Genomic DNA, 21,919 nt, shown 5'->3' on the forward strand with positions numbered 1-21,919 from the left:
GCGTTCGGCGCAAGTCTTCTGCGGAGCGAACGTGCCTCTTCCGAGGGACGGTCCTTCTCGTCAACCGGTGTACGAAACATACCGAAATGCGCGCATTAAAACAAGTCTTCTGTTTACACTAACGGGAGCGAACCGATAACATTAAACACTCCAAGCAGCGCCCTGGGGACAATTTGAAGTCGTAAAATGTTTTTTTTTTTTCCAGGGAGGGTTCAGGTCGAAGGAAGAATGAAAGAGTAAGGGCTAAAAAAGTGCACTTGCGACTCCATCTTGACAATTTCTTGCCCCGCGAGCATGTGGGAATGTGTGCATTTCCTCTGTTCGTCCAAAAAGGGCGACTACAATTTTTTATGATCCTGTGTTTACGAGCCTCGTTTCTTTTTCTGTTCGATACTTTTGTTTAAAGCTATAATCGGGAGATATCTGATGATGAACTCTTCGTATTTTTCAAGACCGCACGAGACCGTGCCGATGGCGGCGCGGCTTGTCAAAAACCAACGATGAGACGGATCAGAGTCAACCAATCACGGACGTTCAAACAACTTATCGGGCGTCAGTCAATTAAAAGTGGCCACAAACTACAAGGGCCTTTAATCATAACGATACAACTGTCAGCTGGTGTTGGGGACACAACCAAGCTGTGACCAGCACAGAGCCATAGAACCAAATAGTACCTCAGAAATTCCAAGATTTTGAATTTTTTATCACTCGAAACGCTGAGCTGTCCATCTTTTTCTTTGTAGTTTAACAACACATTTTGTTGCAAACACAAGACGTGTGATGGTTTTGACATGATGCCATGATGTCGACGGGTGCAGGTTCGCGATGACCCACGTGGTCAGTTGTGGCATTTTTGTGAGTTTCGTTCTGCTGAGAAAAAAATATTTTGAAAACTCAGCAGATGAGTTTCACGGGTTCTTGTCATAACCGAGCTCGCGAAACCCCACATAATCATGTGCTCTTTATAGTTGGATTCTGCTTTGCTAATCTTAACATTCCTTTCCATTCCGAAGACATTTTTCCAGTTTTTTTTTAATTTCCGTTACTAATATTATATAGCCCACAACGCATCAGATCATTGGGGACTTATCTTTGCCTCGATACCAGTCGCATGTGATGACCTCATTTTCACTTGTGTCTGAGGTTTCGCTTGGATGACTCGAGCTGGCCTTTCTCCACAAGCAGCGATGCCTCGAAATGAGGACAACATTTTGGACGAGGACAGAGAGAAAACGCCGGGGTCGACACGGAAGTTCAGACGCGCTTAATAAGAACCTTGCATTTTCATATCGTTTCGTGACTCACGTTTATGGTTAAGGAAACATCTTTTTATAGTCACTATGTACAGACTTGGTGAGCACAGATTTTAAAAATGTGTTCTGCAGACGCGCATGTGCACAACAGTCCGGAGTATAAAGATGGCACGGGGCATGCTGCGCTTGGTTGAGGATCACACGCTGTGAGGGTGCACGGACTTGCTGGCAAGGCAGTTCCGACTGGGCTTTTTTCAACCCTAACATAAACAATCCTCTTTTTCAACCCTCCCCGAGGAGACAGTTGCATCGCCGTGGACTTTACAGGCCATCTGACTTTCCGGTACCAAGGTTTGAGCCAACTGAGCGTGACAATGAGGCAAAAAGGCAAAAGAAAGAAAGAAAGGAACAAAGGGATTTTGGATTATTAATTTTGGTCTGGATAGTGTTTGTTTCTTGGACTCTTCATACTCACTGACTAAAAGATGCAGAGGTGGGACACGCACGTAACACATATACGCAAAAATTAGACCACTTTGCTCAACACTGCGGGATCTCCGGAAGCCACGTGCGAACGGCAAGTGAAAGACAGAGAAGTACGGCGGCCAACCTTTTTTTCGTCCAAACACCCGCGCGCCGACAGCCCCGCGCTTTAAGTAGCCGATAACGTTCTGAGCTCCCAGCTCACAACAGACAAAAAAAAAAAAAAAACCCGCAGGGGAGCAGCAGAAATGTGATAATAAACACGATGTGGGGTTGTTGTTCCGGGGCTTTGCAAATTGTAAGCAAGCGAGAGGGGGAAATGGATGAATATTACGCAGACGTCAACACTGTCCTTTTATTTAAAACAATTTTTGTCGAGGCCTGGAGAATTCCAGGTATTTCAGTTCTTAGCCGAGGCTCAATTTAAAACAGAAAGTTGCCATCGGATGGTTCAAAAATACCTTCGCTTTGGCATCAGTTCGTGCGGCTGGGATGGACTCTTGACAACAAGCGGACCGTTGCTCGTTGCTAAAGATAACAAAGTTTGGGCTATTTGTTTGAAAGAATTAAACAGAGGAATCGTTACATATCAAAGATAATTTTCAAACAAACGGATTTTAACTTCACTTGACGCACGGTAACCCCATTATCCAACTTTTCTTGAGCAATCTCCATGCACCGGAGTATTTCTAACGGTTTAAATTGCCAGTCTCGACGATAACACAATTCTGATACGAGTTCGTTCTAAGTGAAAGAATAACGTACTCTTCTTGGACGGCTCGTCCTGCGAACAATCTTGATCGATTAATTCATATTCGTTCTAGGCCTAGAGTGTCAACTGTTTTTGATAAAGCAGATTTTTCTCCATGGTAGCATGGGATGCCACAATACCGTAAGCCAACAAACAGGAAAGATCATAATTCTACACATGTGTTCCGGACCCCTTTTTTGGTTGGTTTTTTCGGGGGGGGGGAAACGCCAAGGGGTACTAATCGAAAACAGGCAAGGGCCCGCACGCACGAAGCGGTAAGTAGGACAGAGGCGGGCAATGCGCTGTGTTCTGAGTATACCGTGTGAGATGGCAGGAGCTAGCAGCAGATGGCGTTGTGCAGCACCCGGAGACAATCTGGTCCAAGCTGATGAGCCAATCAGATTCAAGCTCTGCTGTTGCGGAAATGACGTAGTTGCGCGGGAGAGTGCCAGAGTGGACACAAAATAACAGTAAGTCCGTGTACATGTGGACTGTTTTGTGTCACATTTTTCAGTGCGACAAGGAATATTATTTGAAATCAACTTTTTACTGCCTTGGGTAATACACCATTGTACTTATTGGGTGGGCAAACACACAAAAAATGCGACATTAGATACTTGTGTTTTCGAAACACATATAACCTATCAGCTATCTGGTACCCAGACTCAATCTTCCCCATTGAGGACTTTCTCATCTGATGAAGTGGACTAACCTTGAACAATAATCCCCAAATACACCAGTCATAAAACTAAACCCCCACGCCTGTACTCCACTAATTAATTCCATATAGCTTTACTGCCGACACACCACGACCACTTTCGTCTCTGCTCATGCTTGAGCGATATCGAGTGGAAACTCCAAGCAAAGTCTCAGAGACATTGGTTGGGAATGGCCTACCAACAAGAGCAGACGGAGGTATTGGCAACTCGTGGCGAAGCCTGCCGTAAAGTGGGACCGATTAACCAATTATGCGGCACCGGTGGGGACCGGCGGGGGAGCGCGGTAGGCGGACCGGACCCCCTAGCCGCGCCCTCACGAGAACGGTAAACACTGGGGGACGGCATGCTGGCACGGCGAAGGACACAATGACATTGTTGCAAGGGCCCGGGTCCGCAACCAGACAAAATAATCTCTGGGGTGACTGGTATGTTTACGGGGGTAATATATACGTATGTCAACCCAATATGACCTTATTAAAGCAGGGGTATAGTAATAGGTACTATGGTTAATATTGTCATCGATATGGACAATAAATATCTGTGGACAATGACGAGGAGGCATACTCGTTTACCTGTATGCACACGAGCAATCTGGACACCATTAAAAGTTATGATTTTGAAGATGTACATGTATATACGGCCACGGCGTACGTAAAGCATGCGTTTACATCATGCAGCGACCATGTTTAGATTAACATTCGACTTCTAGCATTCCAAAGGTTTATCAATCATCCGCTGATAAAAACTGTGATTAAAGCTGGTATCAGGAGCTTCCTTTGAGCTCCTCTTCAGCTTACGAGAGAGGAGTAACCCAAGCGGGAAACCTATTTTTGAGAAAACAAGAGAAAGATACGGGGTACACTTTGGTAATGCTTGGGCCACAGCGAGACAGATCGTGAAACTTTCCCAAGCCTTCCTGGGCGATGCGGCATATCTTCAAGCGCGGTATTCCAGCAGACAATGCCGAGGTTTGACGGCTCTTTCCGAATGCAATGGAATGTCGTCGCTGCAAAGTGCACCGAGAGTTTAAAAATAATCGGCATGGATGGCGCGACTGACGAAACAAGGCGACTTATCAAACTGAGGCTCCCTGACGCCAGAAGGTGTCAAAGAAGAAAAGTCTTTCTCTTTTCGAGCAGAAGCCGAACATTGTTGACGGACAAACACTCTGGTACAGAACCATCCGCGCTTTTTTTTCAGTTGGTATAAACGGCAACTGCTACGTTGAATACAGAAGCCAGGCTAGATTTAGTGGAAACGAGACAACCGAGCAAAAACTAAAAACAAAACACACACAACGGAATACAAAACCAAACCAAACCACACCACGACATAACACAGCACATCACAAATCAAATAGCTTAAGGCACCTTCCGGCGTCGGTGATTGGTCCAATCTGACACACGTCATACAGTCAGGTGGACAGAGTTTCAATGGTGTCAACGAAAAGACGAATATAGGCTCTTTTGTGTGAGTTTCCTTCTCTCCCCAGGAGGTGATCCAGATTGCCATTGTAACACGCGGGGCCACGAACTGAAGGACAATAATTTCGACAAGTTGACTTCGGTTTCCCCACCGACAGCCATTATCCCGTCTCCAAGAAAAGGGAAACTGTTGATAAAACGGCCGTGTGGCCCGGATGTCCCAAGGATCCAGATTTGGTTATCTTTTACTTTTTCCTTTCTCGGGTGCACGAGGCAAAAGGAGAAAATAAAGGAGATTGTCCGTGTACGGAGATTATTAGGGCTATTGGTGGGGGGAGGACACGGCACAGAGGGACAGTAGGGGTCTGAAAGGACTTGGAAGGGGTCGGTTAGTGACAGTGTATTGACGCCCTGCTAATGATGACACTGGCGAAGAATGGCCTGACAATGGGGACTTAGAGAGGGGGACGGGTTTTGTGAACGTTTTTCGGGCCCACCGGATAAAAGACCGGGAGGATTTGGCCGGCAGGGGCTTTTGTCAGCGGCGCATAACTGTCGGTGCGCCGGTGCTCATCTCACGGCCAGATGGACTGATCGCATTGGCAGGCTGACATAATCATTCCCATGGTTCAAAACGGTAATCCGACAGGCGGGGGGGGGGAGATTGGCATACAACACACAACACACACGTACAAAAAAGAATGGCCATTGATTAGTCATTTGTGTTCATTTCAGCTCATTTCTACGGTCTTGTTCATTTAGCTCTCCCGTGGTATTTCTTCAGTCCACCCTCTCTTCATCACATCAGTTCTTTGTCAGTGTTTCGGCGATTGCCTCGACAATATTCTGACAGGACGGGGAGAGCAGAATAATAAGAGATCTCTGGAATGGACTATAACGAGGGGAGAATTCAAGGCAAATACAATTAAATTGCTGTAGCAATGATAACAAAATCCCGAGTCTTCGTCTTCAGTTGAGGATCTGATACAAACGTCGTGGGCGAATGCACATTCCCAGCTCTTTTGATACTCTCTTCACAAAGATAATACACTCTTTTATTTCTTTTTGATGACGGCTGCCAAGGTTATTTCCGTCCCCAAGTCGATTTTTCAGATGTGCAAGGCCCTTTTTGGACGATGGGAGGATGACATACTCGCCACATATTTTGTTCGGTTCTCATTTTCCAGAGAGAAAGTCACTTAGGCCTATTATTGCTGTCTGAAAAAAAAATGAATTCGTGACTTTCAAGTAAAAAAAATACTGTTCCTGCTTTCAATGAAACAGATATGTTACTTTTAAACCTTTACTCCGATAAAAAAATTGCAGAATCACATTTCATAATTATTCCACAATAAGCCGAATTAAAGAGCCGTAGCTTCATTTAAAATATTTCAGCAATCATCTGCCAGTTTATATAGATAAACTTTAAAGCCCCAAATAAAACTGATTATTTGTTCACAGCATTACAGTCTGCATGTGTCATGAAAAGAAAGCAAGAAGGCAAGCAAGAAAGCAAGACGGAAGCATGCCAGACCGAAACATACAACCGAAGGGGGGGGGGAAACATCAACTTTAAACATTCTCCCACTTCGGAATCGGGCTCTCGTGTAAATAAACAAAGCCGTGTTCTGCTTATTTTGAAATTGGCGAAATATGACCAGGGACTTGACAGGGGTCGCGATGGGGGGTCAGGCGGGCGAGCAGTGCGCGCGGGGGTCAATGCCGAATTTGGTCACAAATCGTCGTGATCCGTCACAATTTTCCCCCCACCGGCACACCCTCAACTCCGCCAGATCGTATATCATCATTTCACCCTCAGACCCTTCCGTCGAGGTACAAATTTCTTGTAAAAGTCATGTAATGGACCTTTTGTCTCAAACCGAAGTGTTCCGTCGTAGAGTTTATACAGAAGCTGTGCCGGTATGTAAGGATTCGTACATTCTGACTGGGCACGCACATCGAAACGCAATTTTTCTCCAACACTGCAAATTCTATCTCTGGCCAGCAGACGATGTGACTCGAACTCGAAGCACGTGTGGTGGTCATATACAACGGGCGACAATAAATGGACCCATTTGTGCCATGTAATTATTGTGCTCAGCACTGGAAAAAAAATTAAGAACTTACAAAAAAATCGCATTAAATGGTAACACATCCGTTCGGCGTTGCAGTGACCCAGCAATGGGTAGGATCATAAAGACAAGTACAGGCACACTGTCTGCTCACCGTGGCTCAAGGCCTGCTATTTGTCGACTTTTTTTGTCGAAAAAAATGTGAAACTACTTGATTTTCCTCGTTATTTTGTAGGTCAGCTTTTCGTAGGCACTGGCGTGTAGTCTTCATCGGTACGGGTCGAGAACAAAAGAAAACCAGTGTGTTTCCGATGTTTTACCTTCGTCGCAAAAGATCAGAATGATTTGAACCCAGCCACACCAAAAAAGGTCTAATTTAGCTGAGCAAAGCGGCAGCTGAAACATGCCAGGTGGCATCGTACACTAAAACGCATAACTACAAACTTCTGGTTCACTTTTAAATCGGCCTACCAATAGACGCTCAAACCACGAGCACAATTTGAAGTAATTTACAATAAGGGCAAACAAACAAGAGACAAAAAACACTCTATAAATGTAAACGAACTAATCTTCTCTGAGGGGAAAGGAGTAGGGGGACACGACAATCCGTTTTACTAAAAAAAAAGGGACAGAAAGTGCCGAAAATGTGATTTATACTATTCAGCTCTGGTACTTCATGTCTATACGACAGAGGCATTTGTCCATTGAAATGAAATCACAACGGATAAAAAGGTATACGACTTTCGACATTGCGTTCTTTGTACCGGGACGGTACACATGCTCATAACATATTCGCCGGCCTGTTTATTTTCACACGCTGCTATTTTGAACGCACAGTTCACAATTTCACATGACCAAATCAACCGGCGGGGATACATGTTTTTTTGTTGACTGAAGTGGAATGCTCATGCTGTAGATGTGATCATGTCGATATACTTATGCAACTTTTTCACCTCATTGAAACCTACTCGAGGATACACAATTTGTCCCCCTTGTTGGTTCCAGCGTTCACGCTTGGCTGCCCTTATCGGTGAAGTTGGATGTAGTTCCCAGAAGCATGGAGCAAGGAACAGACGGAAGCCAGCATGCACCACGGCTGTTTCGTGCCAGCAGATGCCCATTTCGGAACAAGCGGAATGTCTGCGGGACTATCACCGTGCACATCGCATACGCCAACACTACATGACGCAGTTCCTCATTACTGAAGCGGAATTATCACTAAACAGCTTGCATTAAAAAAATGTTCAAGTTTCCAAACTGAAACAGTCACCACACACGCAACAGAAGTGTACGTAAAAGTCACAAGAGCGTATACACACACACACATAACGTTGCCCGGGAACATATTAGGAAAGTACAATCGTGAAGCTGGCCATGCATAAAGTTCAACCTAGAAAAACTTCACCTTGCACAAGCCTGATGAAAAATAATGACTGACCCCCCCGACAGTAGTCTCCATCGTGGTCTTTGATATTGTAAACAACAATGATTAAAACGCCGTGCAGAAAAAGAAAACAAAAACATAAAAGTGTGTGAACTTCACCAGACCTATTCGGGTACCACAATGTATAAAGTTGACCGTAATTATGGAAACCTCCATCACATCTGAAGTGACACGATTAGCCTAATATTAGCAATAGACGCGACATTAACACGCTTTGAACCGCTTTGAAGTTACACACGTGGGTACACACACGTATTTTGAAATCTCCGACCAGGCGTCCCACTTCGCTTTGAGGCCGCTGACAAAATGGGTGTTCTGAGACTCCCGGGGAGCTGAACAGTGAATCGCAGACTGTGCATGCGACTTGGTAATGGATGTACCCTCTATCTATAATCGCACATTTATAATTTCCTGCTTCTTTTGAAGTCGATTTCTGTCGTTATTTCACACCACCGCGCATGGTTTCCTGCGGTGAATTCACAATTGACCATACGGTTGTCCACAGACGCCAGAGAGTTGGAAATACTGTAACACCGTCGGACTGCTCGGTAATGACAGGACAAAAACATGAAGTCAACCTGCCAGCGGGGGATGTGGCAGTCTTTTGTCGATTTCAATTATTATTTTCAATCGGATTTAAGACTAGAAGGCTTGGTAAATGAAGCTGGGTGAAACGCATTTTTCGCTCGTCAAAATTATTGTTTATTTCGATTTAGTGTGTTATGGCGGCGGTTCTGTGCAAAACTAACCCCAGTTTGATTTTGGTCCCTTAACTTCCGCTAACTTATCTAAAAGATAATTATAGAATTTGCTGATCAGCAAATGTCCAGATATTAGTACCACACATGTTTGAACACAAAACAATCTTACGTGAAATAAAACCAGTCAAATCATAAAGTGTTTTTAAAACACGGTACGTGCATTTTGATATACACCAGACGCAGGTCTTCAATTAATTTTGAATCACTTCAATTGATCAAGGCCCCCCCACAAGCGGCCACCAGTTCTGCAACATCCTTAAAAGGCTCACATCCAATTGCTGGAAAATCATCAGTGCGGACACTGTAGGTTTCACGCGTGGTACTTGTCAAAAGCGCGCTGACACAGTCTTGAGTGATATTTTTGCCCGTTGTCTGCACTGACCGCATCCATCTTTTGGTCGAATTCGCTGTCAACCGCGTCAGCTTTGGACATAAAACATCACCTTTTATCTCCTTTTAAACAAAATCTGTCTTAATTACACTCTCGACGAGCGGTGGGAGAGGAGGTTCGGCCCAGATAACGTCTTACGCAATTTGGGGGGAAACTCGACAGGCTGAGTTCTGTCACCAGCGACGCGATAATGAGACAGCAGCGGGGCGGCAGGGCGACCCGTGGTGGGTCCTGGCCGGCCATCTGTAAGGGGGATGCAGCCCCAATCCTTGGCTGTAAATGGCAATGATGACGGGAGACAGGAAATAGCATTTCAAGTCTCTCGAATGGGGGGGGGACTGCGCAGATTATGTTGGTTCAAGAAATTACGTAAGACCCACTTGTATTATGTCTCTAAATAGTTTCTGAAGTTGACAATCGACAGAGCTAGCACGTAGACCTGAACTGGAGGGCTGGACAGTGTTATGATGAATCCGGATTACGAGATTTATGCTACGTCGGAAATGGAGATAACGAATTGAATAATTTTTATCTCGCACGATTGTTTTTTCCCAATTATTAGTGACGGCAGGCTCAGAAACCTTAGGGGCTAATCCCAAAGCCCTGGGTTGCCTCAATGAGGGAATTGTGAAATGGGGACAGAAACTTATTGTGCTCTGATGGGAGCCCATGCATGAGACAAGGCCAATTCCACGAGCTGCACCGAGCGGGAGTCGAACCGGGGTCACCAGGGTTGTAACTTGGACACGAGGGAAGAACCACCGAAAAGTACAGCCCAAGCACGTTCAGAGCACTTCAGAGCGAATGGTTGCAAATGGAGCGACCATTTCTGTCCAACTTCAGTATTCGGTCACGCAGTCACCCCCCCCCCCGTCCGTCATGGTTCACTGGGGAATGGGAGTTCGGTTGGCCGGTAAATGAGCAAATCTCGAAGGGAGGTGTCCCGTGGACCGAGCTTTCGAGGCTGGTATCACACGCATGTTACAAGGTACGCCTACATGCATACGACGTTGCTTATTAACATCTTTTCAACTTAACCTTTTGTGGCTACGAGAACCACATACCAAAGGCACTCTTGAAATCCACTTTGTTTATCCTTTTTCTCTATAGGAGGTACATGTACCTAAAACATCCAAATGCTGTTGCCCACTTTTCCTGATTGTAAAACTGTTCGCCGCAAGACTTTTGTGTATACCGTGTACACATGTTGGTTTACCGTGGAAAAATTAGAGGGCGTGGTTGGTACACAAAACACGAAACAACCTGTGACGTCACCGAATGACTTGCGTGAACGATGACGTCAGCATGATACACGTTGGTACCACGCAAAACTATGACGGATGGTTGGTACACGAAATACTGAAAAACTTATGGCGCCACTTTATAAAATACAACACAGTCCTGTTGGCACACAATCACTGAAATAATCCCAATAGGTGAACCCAGCCTTTGCAATTTCAACTGACACGGGCCTAAGATTTTAAAGGAGAAACAACTGATACATTTGTAACATTGGTGCGCTTGTATTTCTAGCAACCTATATTTGTCCTATTTCGGTGAAATCTCGCAACGTTTGGGATACGGGTTTGTGATGAAAGGTGTTGTGACCTTACCTCTGCAATAGTCTCCAACTGAGTCCAACCCTTTTCGTTTGCGGGGCCTGCCCTTGTGAACGCCGACTCCCATCCCGTTGTAAAAACCGACCGGTCCGGACGGGGCACACGGCGGTGACGGCCCGGGGGTCAGAGGGCCCTGGTAGCCTGGGGCCAGTCCCGGGTGGTGCTGCTGCTGCGATTGTTGCTGCTGCTGGGAGCTAGGGAGGGGTTGGTGCTCGCCTTGGTGCCGGGTGTGCTCGGGGCTGGCCAGCACAGCCGTTTCGTAATGCAGCCGGCAGTAGACCTGGGCGTCCCGCATGCCGAAGTAGTCGCCCGTGGTCAGAGCCATGCTGCACATCGCGCAGGTGAAGCACGTCAGGTGGTAGACCAGGCTCCGGGCTCGCATCACCATCTCGTGGGCAGCGATGCCTGTGCCGCATCGACCGCATTTCTTGACCCCGAACCGTCTGCTTGGTCCAATGGGACAAATGAAAGAGAAAAACATATAATCAATACAACATCAACTGTCGAGCCATCACCAGAATATCAAAATAATGAATGTATCTTAATAAATTTATTAATAAATTAACCAATATATAAGTAACCATTGATTTAACTCCAATAATGATAAATTTATCCCTTGTGGATTTTCCGTTTGATCTTAAATAGGACATCATGAATCTTCCTTGATCTAAAAGCAAACCAATATAAACGTAAGAGAAACATATTCGCTCATAATCAGTGAAATTTTAGACCAAAAAACTGTTTTCACGTAGAAGGCTTTAAAGTTTGCAGCCAATCGTCTTTGGAATGTCTCCACGGCATTCCCTTCTCCGCTTAACATCGAACGCCTCGCGTCTTTCAGAAAATAAATCACTTCAGATGAAAAAGAAGAACTCTAGGCGAGACAGCCGAGCTGGTCAAATATGTAGGTCCGCCACATTAATTTCTTTTTTTTTTCTAAGTTGTTGTCAGGCTACTGGGCCATTCATCCACGGCGGGATGTTTGTTTATTTTAATAATGTCATAAATTATGACATGACTAAAACAACAGATTCCCTGGCTCTTAACCTTTGACCTTTACGGGAGCCGCAGACTCGGTGCTCAGGTCCCCAAGTTCATATTTTTTTTTCTGCGTTCTGAATTATTTGTTTTATTGATAGCGCATCTCACTCTAAGCTCGAGACTGTGGCTCGGGGGCTGGTTTTTTTGTGTTTTTTTTTAACCCTCCAGCATTTTTTTCTCGATTCTACCCTTGGATGTATTTGGCTGCTTTCTGAAATCGAAGACGAGGGTACGAGGGAAAGAAAAACAAGAGGCGCGATCCAGGTGTGAAGTTGCACCGCGCAGCGGGGCACACGTCCCGCTGAATTCGGCCCTGTCGCTCTGGAGAAGAACCAGACGGTCCGAGACAAGTATTTTTGGGGGGAGCCGGGTGGTTGGTGTCAATGGAAATCGCTTGTACAAAGAATGGAAACCGGTTTAACCCCACAGATTCATTAAAGAAAGTCATGGTTCTACCTTCATGGATCTTCCAACAACGATGTTGTCTTTGACTATACAACAAAACGCACTCGGTTTACCATTTAAAAGCGGCCAAAGCTCCCTTCGGAAACCACGATGCACGTACTGGGCCTTTCGACGGGACGGTCGGCACCTGCAAAGGTCTAGGTCCGTGCGGTCATTGACCTTGAACCTTCGAGATGAAAAAGATGCGGTACCAGAAAGGCTAGGCCGAACAAAAACAACAAGTGCAACAAAAATGCTGTGCATTGCGGCTCGACAAATTGGAGGGGATTTTTTAAAAAGGACATCGCCTTGTGTTTGAGTTTATAAACAGGAATCATTCTGTTCAGAAGCTGCAAAATCCAACAATGCGCAGCTGCGCTGAAAAAAACACGTGCTTTGTGTTTCACCGAACACTGAGAGACCGTACCGCAATCCTCTGGCAAACTATCATTGCCTTTTCTATCTTATACTAAAATATTGCTCAACCAAACTGGTGAAAATATCACCAGAGAATTTGGGGCGCCAAGAGATTTTGAGGCGAACCGAAAGAGAGTATGGGGGCTATGTTTAAAAATGATCAGTCGCACGCAGGCATGAAGGAAGGGTTCAGATGCATTAGTGATATGACCAGAGAATGGACGCTTATAACATCGGTATAGCTTTCATTACATTACCACAGACTCGACGGCACTATCAAAATTATAAGAATTCTAAAACCCACTCAAAGTATGACACAACAATCCTCCATGTTTGGACATAACAGAGACCCAAAGGTCAAACCCACAATCCTCTACTACTTCCGTCGCTATATTATGTGATGACAGTTCTACGGATGCAGGCCAGTAGACCAAAACTTGTCTGCAGCAGCGCGGACCTAGTCGCAATTTTTTATGCTGTGCTACTCTCTGCTATGAGAGCCCTTCGTGGCACGTGGACCGGACGGTTTGTAAAGGAGGATGAAATCTACTAGCCGGACTGCCAGCTTGTAATTTCTGAAAGTATCGGACAAAATGGCGCCCTCCAATTGCTCCATTTTGCAATGGAGTGTAGGCATCAATTTTCAAAATGGCGATGGGCCTCATGAATGTTTTGAGGGGTGATTTCTGGAGAGAAGTATGTTCAAAAGTCATCGGTTACGTCACTGAAAATTGAAAGGGAAATAAAAAAATGGGGAAGTGAGCTTGAGTTGGACGTGTGTATTGAATACTTGAGAACATTGTAAGTATTTTTCCTGATTTTCTGAAGTGGGGGGGGGTATTTATCACTGTTGTCTATGGCAGCTTATTTACTGGGCTGCAACCTCTGTGGCGATCGTGGACGACGTAAGAATAGCCAATGATAGCAAGGGAACAGAACATCCCACAAACCCCATTCGAGTCGAAAGGGAAAGGGTGAAATGCCACTTTATGAGACGCGCGACTGTTGCGGGTTCCTCATTAGCGACCCCAACAAATGAAGTGGAACAAGTGCCTTTAAATCGAGGCGACGCAGATAATTTGTCAGAATGTGATTTATGGCGGGGCTCGCCGAGTGAACGTCGCCGGTGTCGGGCGGGCCATGCTAAGCGTGGGATGGTCGGTAAGTCTTTTGCCTACACGAGCTGGCATAGTGGTAACTTGTGAGCCAACTCGACAACACGACAGGTACAGGTATAGGGCCACATGAATTTTTGTAAGGGACTTCGGTCTGAAGTGTATTCAAATCAACGAAATCAAAAAATTCAAATTAATCAAGAATTATTCATTCAAGAATCAAGTAGACCACATCTGCAACTATAAATGTCCGGTCAGTCGCATTAGCAAATCCAACAAACGGTGACAGCGTGTAAAAGAACCAAAGCCCTGCCAACCCAAAGCCCTTGAGCGATCTCAACACAAGCCAGTGACCAATCAGAATCATTCCCCTCATCAACAACTGACCAATCAAAAAATCGCCAGTCCACGAGATACGCCAGATGTTCCGACCATACCGAACCGTCATTTCACATGAAAACAACAGGACACGACCAGCAACAGCTGAATCCGTTACAATTTGGCCAGACAGACAACCAATAAAGAGCGGTTCTGGCTGCACAAATGACCAATCAGAGTCCTTCTCCCATTATTAAGGAATTGCAGAGCTCAAACTTTCTGAATTGGCGGATTATAGGGGGAAAAAAGCCCGTGCTCACTGCCCAAGGGTTGCTTCTCCGTCTAGACGCTAATCTTCTGCAGTCGAGCGATGCTTAATTATAATTCCAAGCGGTGGCTCTATTGAACGGAATCAACGGCCCTGGCTATTGGGCTAAACTGGGAGAATCGGCGAAGATAGCTCTCTTTTATACAGAATATTCAACGCTGTTAATTTAGCTACGGGACGCATTGAAAAAAAACTTGATACCTTTAAGAGTTTGAGAAAGAGGACAGGGGCCAAGCCATCGCGTAATTTAGATTAATGAGTGGAGTGGAAAACATGAAATAATGACCCCAAAATCATCATTTGTGAATTTGCCTCTTCTTAGAATATTTAAGAAACAACGACAAAATCGATGACATCACGATTGGCAGGCAGGTGGGGCCAGGTAAGTGCCTGAACTTTGTGGTTTGGGACATCAGGTCTGTGGAACGTAAAGCATGCAGTCTGGGCTACCTAGGCAGGCACGACAGCAGGCTGAGTGTAGACTGCGAATATTGAGATGTTGACCATGTCGGTCTAGCTCCCTGTCGTACTCCTAAAGCGGGCCATGTACCGAGCGAGGCAGCTTGCACGCGGGGAACCCACTCCACTGCTATCCCGTATAGTTACCTGTTGTCCCCGGGGTTCCACAACCCCCTACTCGCTTGGCCGGACGGAGACTGACAAGTTAAGGACGAGGTGTGTTTGATCGGAAAACAAAGCTGTCACTTTTATCGGATGCGCGAAGGACGGCAGGTAGAGAGAGAGGCAGCATTGGGCCGGGGACCGGGGCGAGGTATATAGGCGCGGCCGGACTGTGGAGCGGGGTTTGAGAGAGCGATTCGTGTGCCTTGGAAGGTGACAGTCATTCCCCAGTGTTTCGCGCTGATGGGAGCCTGGCCGGGGTCACTTTGAGCACCCAGGACTTGTCAATCACAGTCACGGTTTTTCAAACAGTGCAAAAAGTAAACAAATATTCCAATTAGTATAACATAAAGCAGTTAAGGTACGGTTACCTGTTCATCTACTCGCATGCATTCATTATTCACATGTATACCCACGACACTATACTTCAATTTCAAATAGGAAAGTTACAGAAGGAAGATTTTAAGAAGCTCTAATGAATACAAACAAAATGTAGATTTTCTAGCAAAAATATCAGGAAAGGCAAAATAATTATACGAAAGACGATTTCTTCCAAATGCTAACATATTACGCGTGTACGGGGGGAATAAGACATTAATTAAGGCCATTCGAAATGATTCGACAGGGTTTAGTCAAGGAAATTGTTAGATTTTTGGTGATATTGAACTGCTTCACATTTTCATTAATTTAATTCGCACACCTGCCGCGAATACTCTCAAAACATAAGTCTAATCGTCTAGGTAATCGCCTGAACACTGGCGGTTGTGCAATGAGCATGTGAGGTCCGTTCTCTGTCTCTGATATCGAAAAAGAAGCGACTATCTGCCAACTCGGCCTTGGAAACGTATATTTCTCCCTGCGAACCTATAAGGTGGGGGTAAATGGAGAACTATATAGTGCCAAATTTTAGCCCAAAGTTGGTTTTAAAAAAAGTCAAAAAGTCAGTAAATTTTTACTAAAAGGAGGTCAGATTTAATTCATTAATCTGTCAAATTTTTGTGAAATTATTTTTTCACAGTGAACTCATACGACTTTTCGTCGAATTACGCGAATGCATGCGTCAAATCAAGTTACAAACAGCAACAATTCAAACCGGTAACAAGTAAACGAAAAACAAAGTAACAATCGTACCACAATCTTCGCTCAAAGAACCGAAATGGCCTCTTTGTTCGTGCGCCTAAATAAATTTTAGGTGGAAAAGACGCACAAAACAATACCATAAAAATGTACATCTATAAATACACTCAAAAGCAGACGAATATAACTTGGAATTCTAAATTTACGACTACCCAGGCGAATTCTTTGGTCATGATTCCCTCCGCTCCCCCCCCCCCACTTTTTCCCCCCAACGAGCAAGGACGGTGTTGGCTGGCAATACCTTTGTTTGTTTCAAGAGAAAATAATAATAACAGATACTAGGTGCTTTGATCTCGGGCGGAAACTAAACACTCCAACTCGCCAACGGCGAGGAATGAAATATGCTCCCGGCAGCTAAGGTGTGCATGCGGCGGTGTGGAGACCGGAATTTACGGCCCTCCGAACACCCCTGGCAGATTTAGGGCCCGTTTCTGGTCGACCCCGGGCGACCCCGGCTATACTCGGTCCGTTAGTAATACATATTTGTGTTAGTTTTCATTATTGTTTCAAGAAGCCGCCCTGTCATTCCCACGTATGAGCGCCGAGAGACGGAACTGCCTGGCGGCCCATGGTACACGCCGCGAGTGAGGAGAACTCCGCGCCTTACGCACCGTGGAATTTCCCCCCTTCTTTCGGTTAGTTTCCTGGGGGGTAGGCCCTATACCGCGCTCAGATCATATTTTACGGCAGCGTGGTTTATCTTTTCATCGGGCCGGAGACGGTGAAGATATATGGTACGGGGATCAATCTTGATAGGCTTCTGAAGTTTGGGTCCACGATTTATTGTAAGACAACTTGATATCCAGGAATAACTTTCCAAAAAACTGGACTTCGAAAAAAAAAACCAGTCCAACGGAAGAAATACACCAACCCCTCGAAAAATAAATCTTCATAGATTCATAACTTCACACTAAAGGCATACGGCATTCCTACAAGCGAACTTTGCGGTACGCAACAATAGTACCAAGCTAATAACATGTATCTGTTTGGAATATCCAAACGGATGAAAACTTTGTGTCTACAGCTTTAAACAGTCGTTAATCAGAAATGAGCTGAGTTGATTTAAAGCGCGCAGAAACAGCAAACAGCCGCCCATTTTTCACAAACCACGTTGTTGATATACGAGCCAGTTTTCTGCATTCAAATGGCCCGAAAGCACGAACTAAACCTGCATGAAAAACAATTGACTTGAGAACACCATTACTGAAAATCAAATTCAGAATTCGCAGAGGAGCCTCTACCGTACATTGTGTAATTCTGTGCAATCCTGGCTTCAAGCATTAGTTCCAACAATTCAACATGATTTAGAGTGCGTCGCTATAGTGATGTCATGCACTACAGACACCGGCAAAAACCGCAAACTTATTCTCCGTACAGGCCTGACACCGGAATATGGAGAGATACAACCATTTGTTTGTTTCTCTCTTTTTTCACAGGCCTACACGGTGAGTTTTCTTGGATGGTTGAGTTTGAACATTGAAACGACCTTTATCGTAGAGACACGTTGTCGACAAACTGCGCCATCATTACATCTTGATGTTCGCCATATTTACACCCATCTTCAAACTCTTGAAACTTGACTATCCACGGTGTTTAATTAATGTCATGTGTAATCTGTATAATCTGCCAAGTTGACTCTCTAATGACCAGATTTCAGTGACTGTTCTTTGCAGTAGAAGAGACAGATGTAAACGCTTGTTCCGATGAAATATTCCTTTTACAAATCACGCTGCGGTGGTATGGGGGTAAGCACTTGTAATAATGCCCGACTCCCAGGGGACACCGTGATTTTAGCGATCCCATTACGGGGGTGACAGGCGCTGTTTAACGGTGCGAGCAAAGGTGTGAAATCTGACGCCGTAGCTGCCTTTTGTTGCTTAACACGGACATCACATTCGCTCACGTTTTACAACTTAATTAAGCCCGTTCAGATTGGGGTGACTTTTTTCGGTGTATGTGGGTCATTCCGAGGCCGAACAAAAGTTACAAGGAAAAGTAAAAATGGTCCGTGATATTTGTCTTGAAAAAGACAGAAAACTCTTGCGGCATCGGGATTCTGTTCATACTTCTAAACATAGGCCTACTCAGAATATTATAGTGTTCAAGTCTAATATTAATATCTAACCAGTTACACATCACCCTTTCAGACAATCATTATTTGTTACACACTGTTGATGTTTCACGAAGTTATGCTTAAAGTTGCTACTTCTTTAATTTGAAAGATATCCGTAGGTTAAACAAGAATCTATCACGGTCTAAGTATTGTGTTTACATGGAAAAACATATAATTTTACTGACTTCGCCGATTGCTGCAAAAACTGGAGAAAATCTACGGTACATAAATGAATGACAAGAAAAAATTCAAAAGAGGAAATTGTCATCTCTCATCGGCAGGCCATAGCCCTAACAAATACAATCTCGCGCTGGAAAGCAACGATTTGTGACGCAACATGCCTAGTTATGGCATGGAGGTAGGATTATGGCGAGAGAAGCCTCTGACCGCGTGAGGCTAGCACGGCGCCCTATCGCACCCTAGATCTTCACAGGAATGTTTCCATTTAGTTGTTCGGTCGCCACTCGTTACTTCTGAAGAGGCAGCCTGTTAAATATGATCCCAGATAATGTCTTTCCTCGTGTTTAGTCTCTGATGTTTCTGCACGGTTGCATAAAATGTGAAAAAGTATGAGAAGGTAGGGTGAGGGAAGGCTAGGAAGAAGGCAGACAGATCTGAGACACCTTCAGATGAGTTAGAATGTTTCATGGCGGTTTCTACCTGCATGGAAAGTTAACATTACGATAGGCAAAATGTTGGTCTTTTCCTACCTAGTACCTCCATGGTTTTACTGTGGCCTTCCTGAAATAGGCCTACTATACAGCTATAGCGCAAGATGTCAAAAATACCACTGTGATAACGCATCAGCCCCGAGGTAACAACTAAATTCCCTGATTTTGAGCAAACGGCCACTGACCTGAAGTAATGTTCCTTGCAGTAAATGCCCCCGTCTTTAGCGAAGCACGTCAGTTCGTTATCCAGGGCGATTTTGCACTCGCAGCACCGCAGGCAGTCGGTGTGCCACTGCTGGTCGGCGGCCAGCAGGTAGTACCGGTCTTCGATGGGCCCACCGCAGCCGGCGCAGAGGCAGGCCCGTCCGGTCTTGCCGTACGACGGCGGGAGCCGTTGCGCCTGCTGGCGATTCGTGGGGGAGCAGGGCGATCTGTCGGGGGCGGCCCCTCCACCTCCCCCTCCTCGTTCGTCGCAGTCCAGGCGGTATCTTTCGGCACAGGCCGTGCCTGAGTCCAGGCCGTGCTGTTCCCGGTTCTCCGTGGCAACTGACTGCGGCATTTTGACCGGCTGTAGCGTGAAATACATTCAAAGTTTTCAGGCTGAAGCAAAAACGCGTTGAATAACTAAGGTAAACACACGCCGTGAATAACACCGATATACTTCGGAACACCGACTGAAAATTCAATCTCCTGTTAGCTTCAGTCGGCCGGTGATCAAAAATCCTGTAACGTCAACAGCAAAACGAGCCGTGTGTCCCCCCTGGCTCACCAAAGATGAGTTATCTCTTGAACTGTTTTTCTTCCTGAAGTCTGTTATCACATCCAAGCACAGGAGACGCACTCAGCACCGCTCACAGGATCGGAGTACCAAAGCTCCACTGTGCCCATATGGGTTAGGCAGTTGACGGCTATCTGCATACCCCAATAGCTGACAAAAATTCCACCGACCAAAAAGACAATAACCACACAAATCACACCCATTCATTGGCAATAACACCTCCTCTTCGTCCTCCACCCTCTCCTTTATGGTAATCTAGTTGAGGGGGATATTTATATACAAGCTTCGAATCAATCTTGGCCAAGTACCGTATCACCTGCCGAGTCCCACACTGTGTAATCACCGACTTAGGCTGGGACCTCGAAAACCGCGATGTATCTGTGATACCAGACCAAGCCGCGCGCAGCACATGTGCCAGTGGCATGCACTTTTCTTCTGCATGCGCGTACTGCATTCGATGCATAATCGTAACCGGGTTTCGAGAGCAGTGACGGGGTAGGCCGGGAGGTGGTGCGTAGCGACCAACCAGCCGGGCCGGACAGACAGCCAACCAGCGAGCTCCGCTGAGTACTACTACGGCACTTCTCGCGTCGCTGTGTGTAGTGACTCACGACCGTCTCGTGCCGAGTGAAGTCGGGTAATTGACAGCGAGACGACGCAGCCTGGGTGACACTTAAGAGCACAGAGGGTCCAAAGACCCCGAATCTCTACTCCATCTGAGCATGATCTGAGCTTATATGATCTGAGTACCAAATTCATTGTAAAATAGCACAGTTACGGCAACAAACGGTTTCAAGAGGACCTATCTATGGAACTGGTTTGAATCTGCTTTGTGATAGTAGCGGCCTATCACTTTGTTGAATTTAATTGTCTAAAGCATGCCCGACGCTACAGTTGCAACGCGAAATGTGAAGTCTTTCTTTCGCAGTGTTTTAATTATCAAATCATAGATGTCATCATCATCAAACAATGCCACAAATGTGGATGTCTTACCCCTCTCGGCTCCTTCTTATGCAAACATTTCAACTTCGGGCGTGGTTAAAATTCCAAGTTATTTCGAGGGCGTAACACAAACAATTTCAGAGGGGCAGCATAAGTTAGGAACAAGGATCTGAAGGTTAAAAAAAATCTGAAATTAACTGCTCCAGGAAAAGTCCTTGTACATGCACAGCGCGTACACGGGCCAACACGCGCATTCTGAAGCCAAAGATTTTCTTTATTCCAAACAAAATGCCGCCTGAAGAGACAGAGGCCAGTTGTCAGGGGGGGGGCAGTTCACTACCGCAACATCGGCATGCCAACAACAGCAGCTCTGTTGCAGTGTGTGTACAACAATGTCACGGGCTCCTGCCGACTGTTCGAACCAAACCTTCAGCCTTCAAAGAGAAATTGGATCGGTACAGTTGCTTCTGTTTGCCTTCTGCAACAAAGATAACCGTTTGGGAATTAGGAACGACTGTCTATCATTCATCTTCGATCTGTTATCGATCAAACTGTGAAGTTCATTCTCTCTTTTCATTTCTTTTTTAATTGAATCAAAAATTTAGGTCACACATTATTTCACAGGGAAGATGTTGAGTGAAAATGCGTATTTAAAAAAAAGACTTCGTGGGAATAGTTTCTAATTGGTTTTGGCAAAAAGAAGTCGTATTTTGTCCCTAGCCGAAAGAGAGCTCTAGTGACGTGTTGCTAACCTTCTTGGTGAATCCAGAGTCCTCTACGTCGAGCGCTTCTGAGCACTATTTTGTTTCGTGCGAAGATAAAAGACGACGCTCACTTTTTAAAAGTCTCAGAAACAACAGCCAACTTTAGGTACAATTTTAACCCTTTTCAACCATAAAACAAACATTACAACACCACCAAGAGAACATTTCAATTACGGGAAGATATATAGAAAGAAAAAAGAAATGAAATCGAAGGAATTAATGACGACCCCTACGAAGGTGCTCGAGGTCACGCGTACCCGTGTTCCCTTGATTATAATCAACTAGGAAGGATTCCTGGAACTTTGATTTAGTT

At 45.4% G+C, this 21,919-nt stretch overlaps 1 protein-coding gene across 1 annotated transcript in view; it reads right to left on the bottom strand.

Annotated features, from left to right (window-relative positions):
* LOC110976265 (LIM/homeobox protein Lhx9-like) overlaps positions 1 to 20,490 on the bottom strand; it is a 45,741-nt gene extending 25,251 nt beyond the window's left edge. Inside the window, exons 1-2 of the mRNA XM_022229377.2 lie at positions 19,308 to 20,490; positions 10,912 to 11,360 (exon numbers count right to left, since the gene is read on the bottom strand). Coding sequence (XP_022085069.2) covers positions 10,912 to 11,360; positions 19,308 to 19,708 — 850 coding nt within the window. The 5' untranslated portion in view covers positions 19,709 to 20,490. The remainder of the gene's footprint in view (positions 1 to 10,911; positions 11,361 to 19,307) is intronic.
* Positions 20,491 to 21,919: the final 1,429 nt, after the last annotated feature.

Source organism: Acanthaster planci, linkage group LG11, assembly GCF_054643075.1.
Source record: "Acanthaster planci isolate LZ-2023a linkage group LG11, COTS_SCS, whole genome shotgun sequence".
NCBI classification, from domain to species: Eukaryota; Metazoa; Echinodermata; class Asteroidea; order Valvatida; family Acanthasteridae; genus Acanthaster; species Acanthaster planci.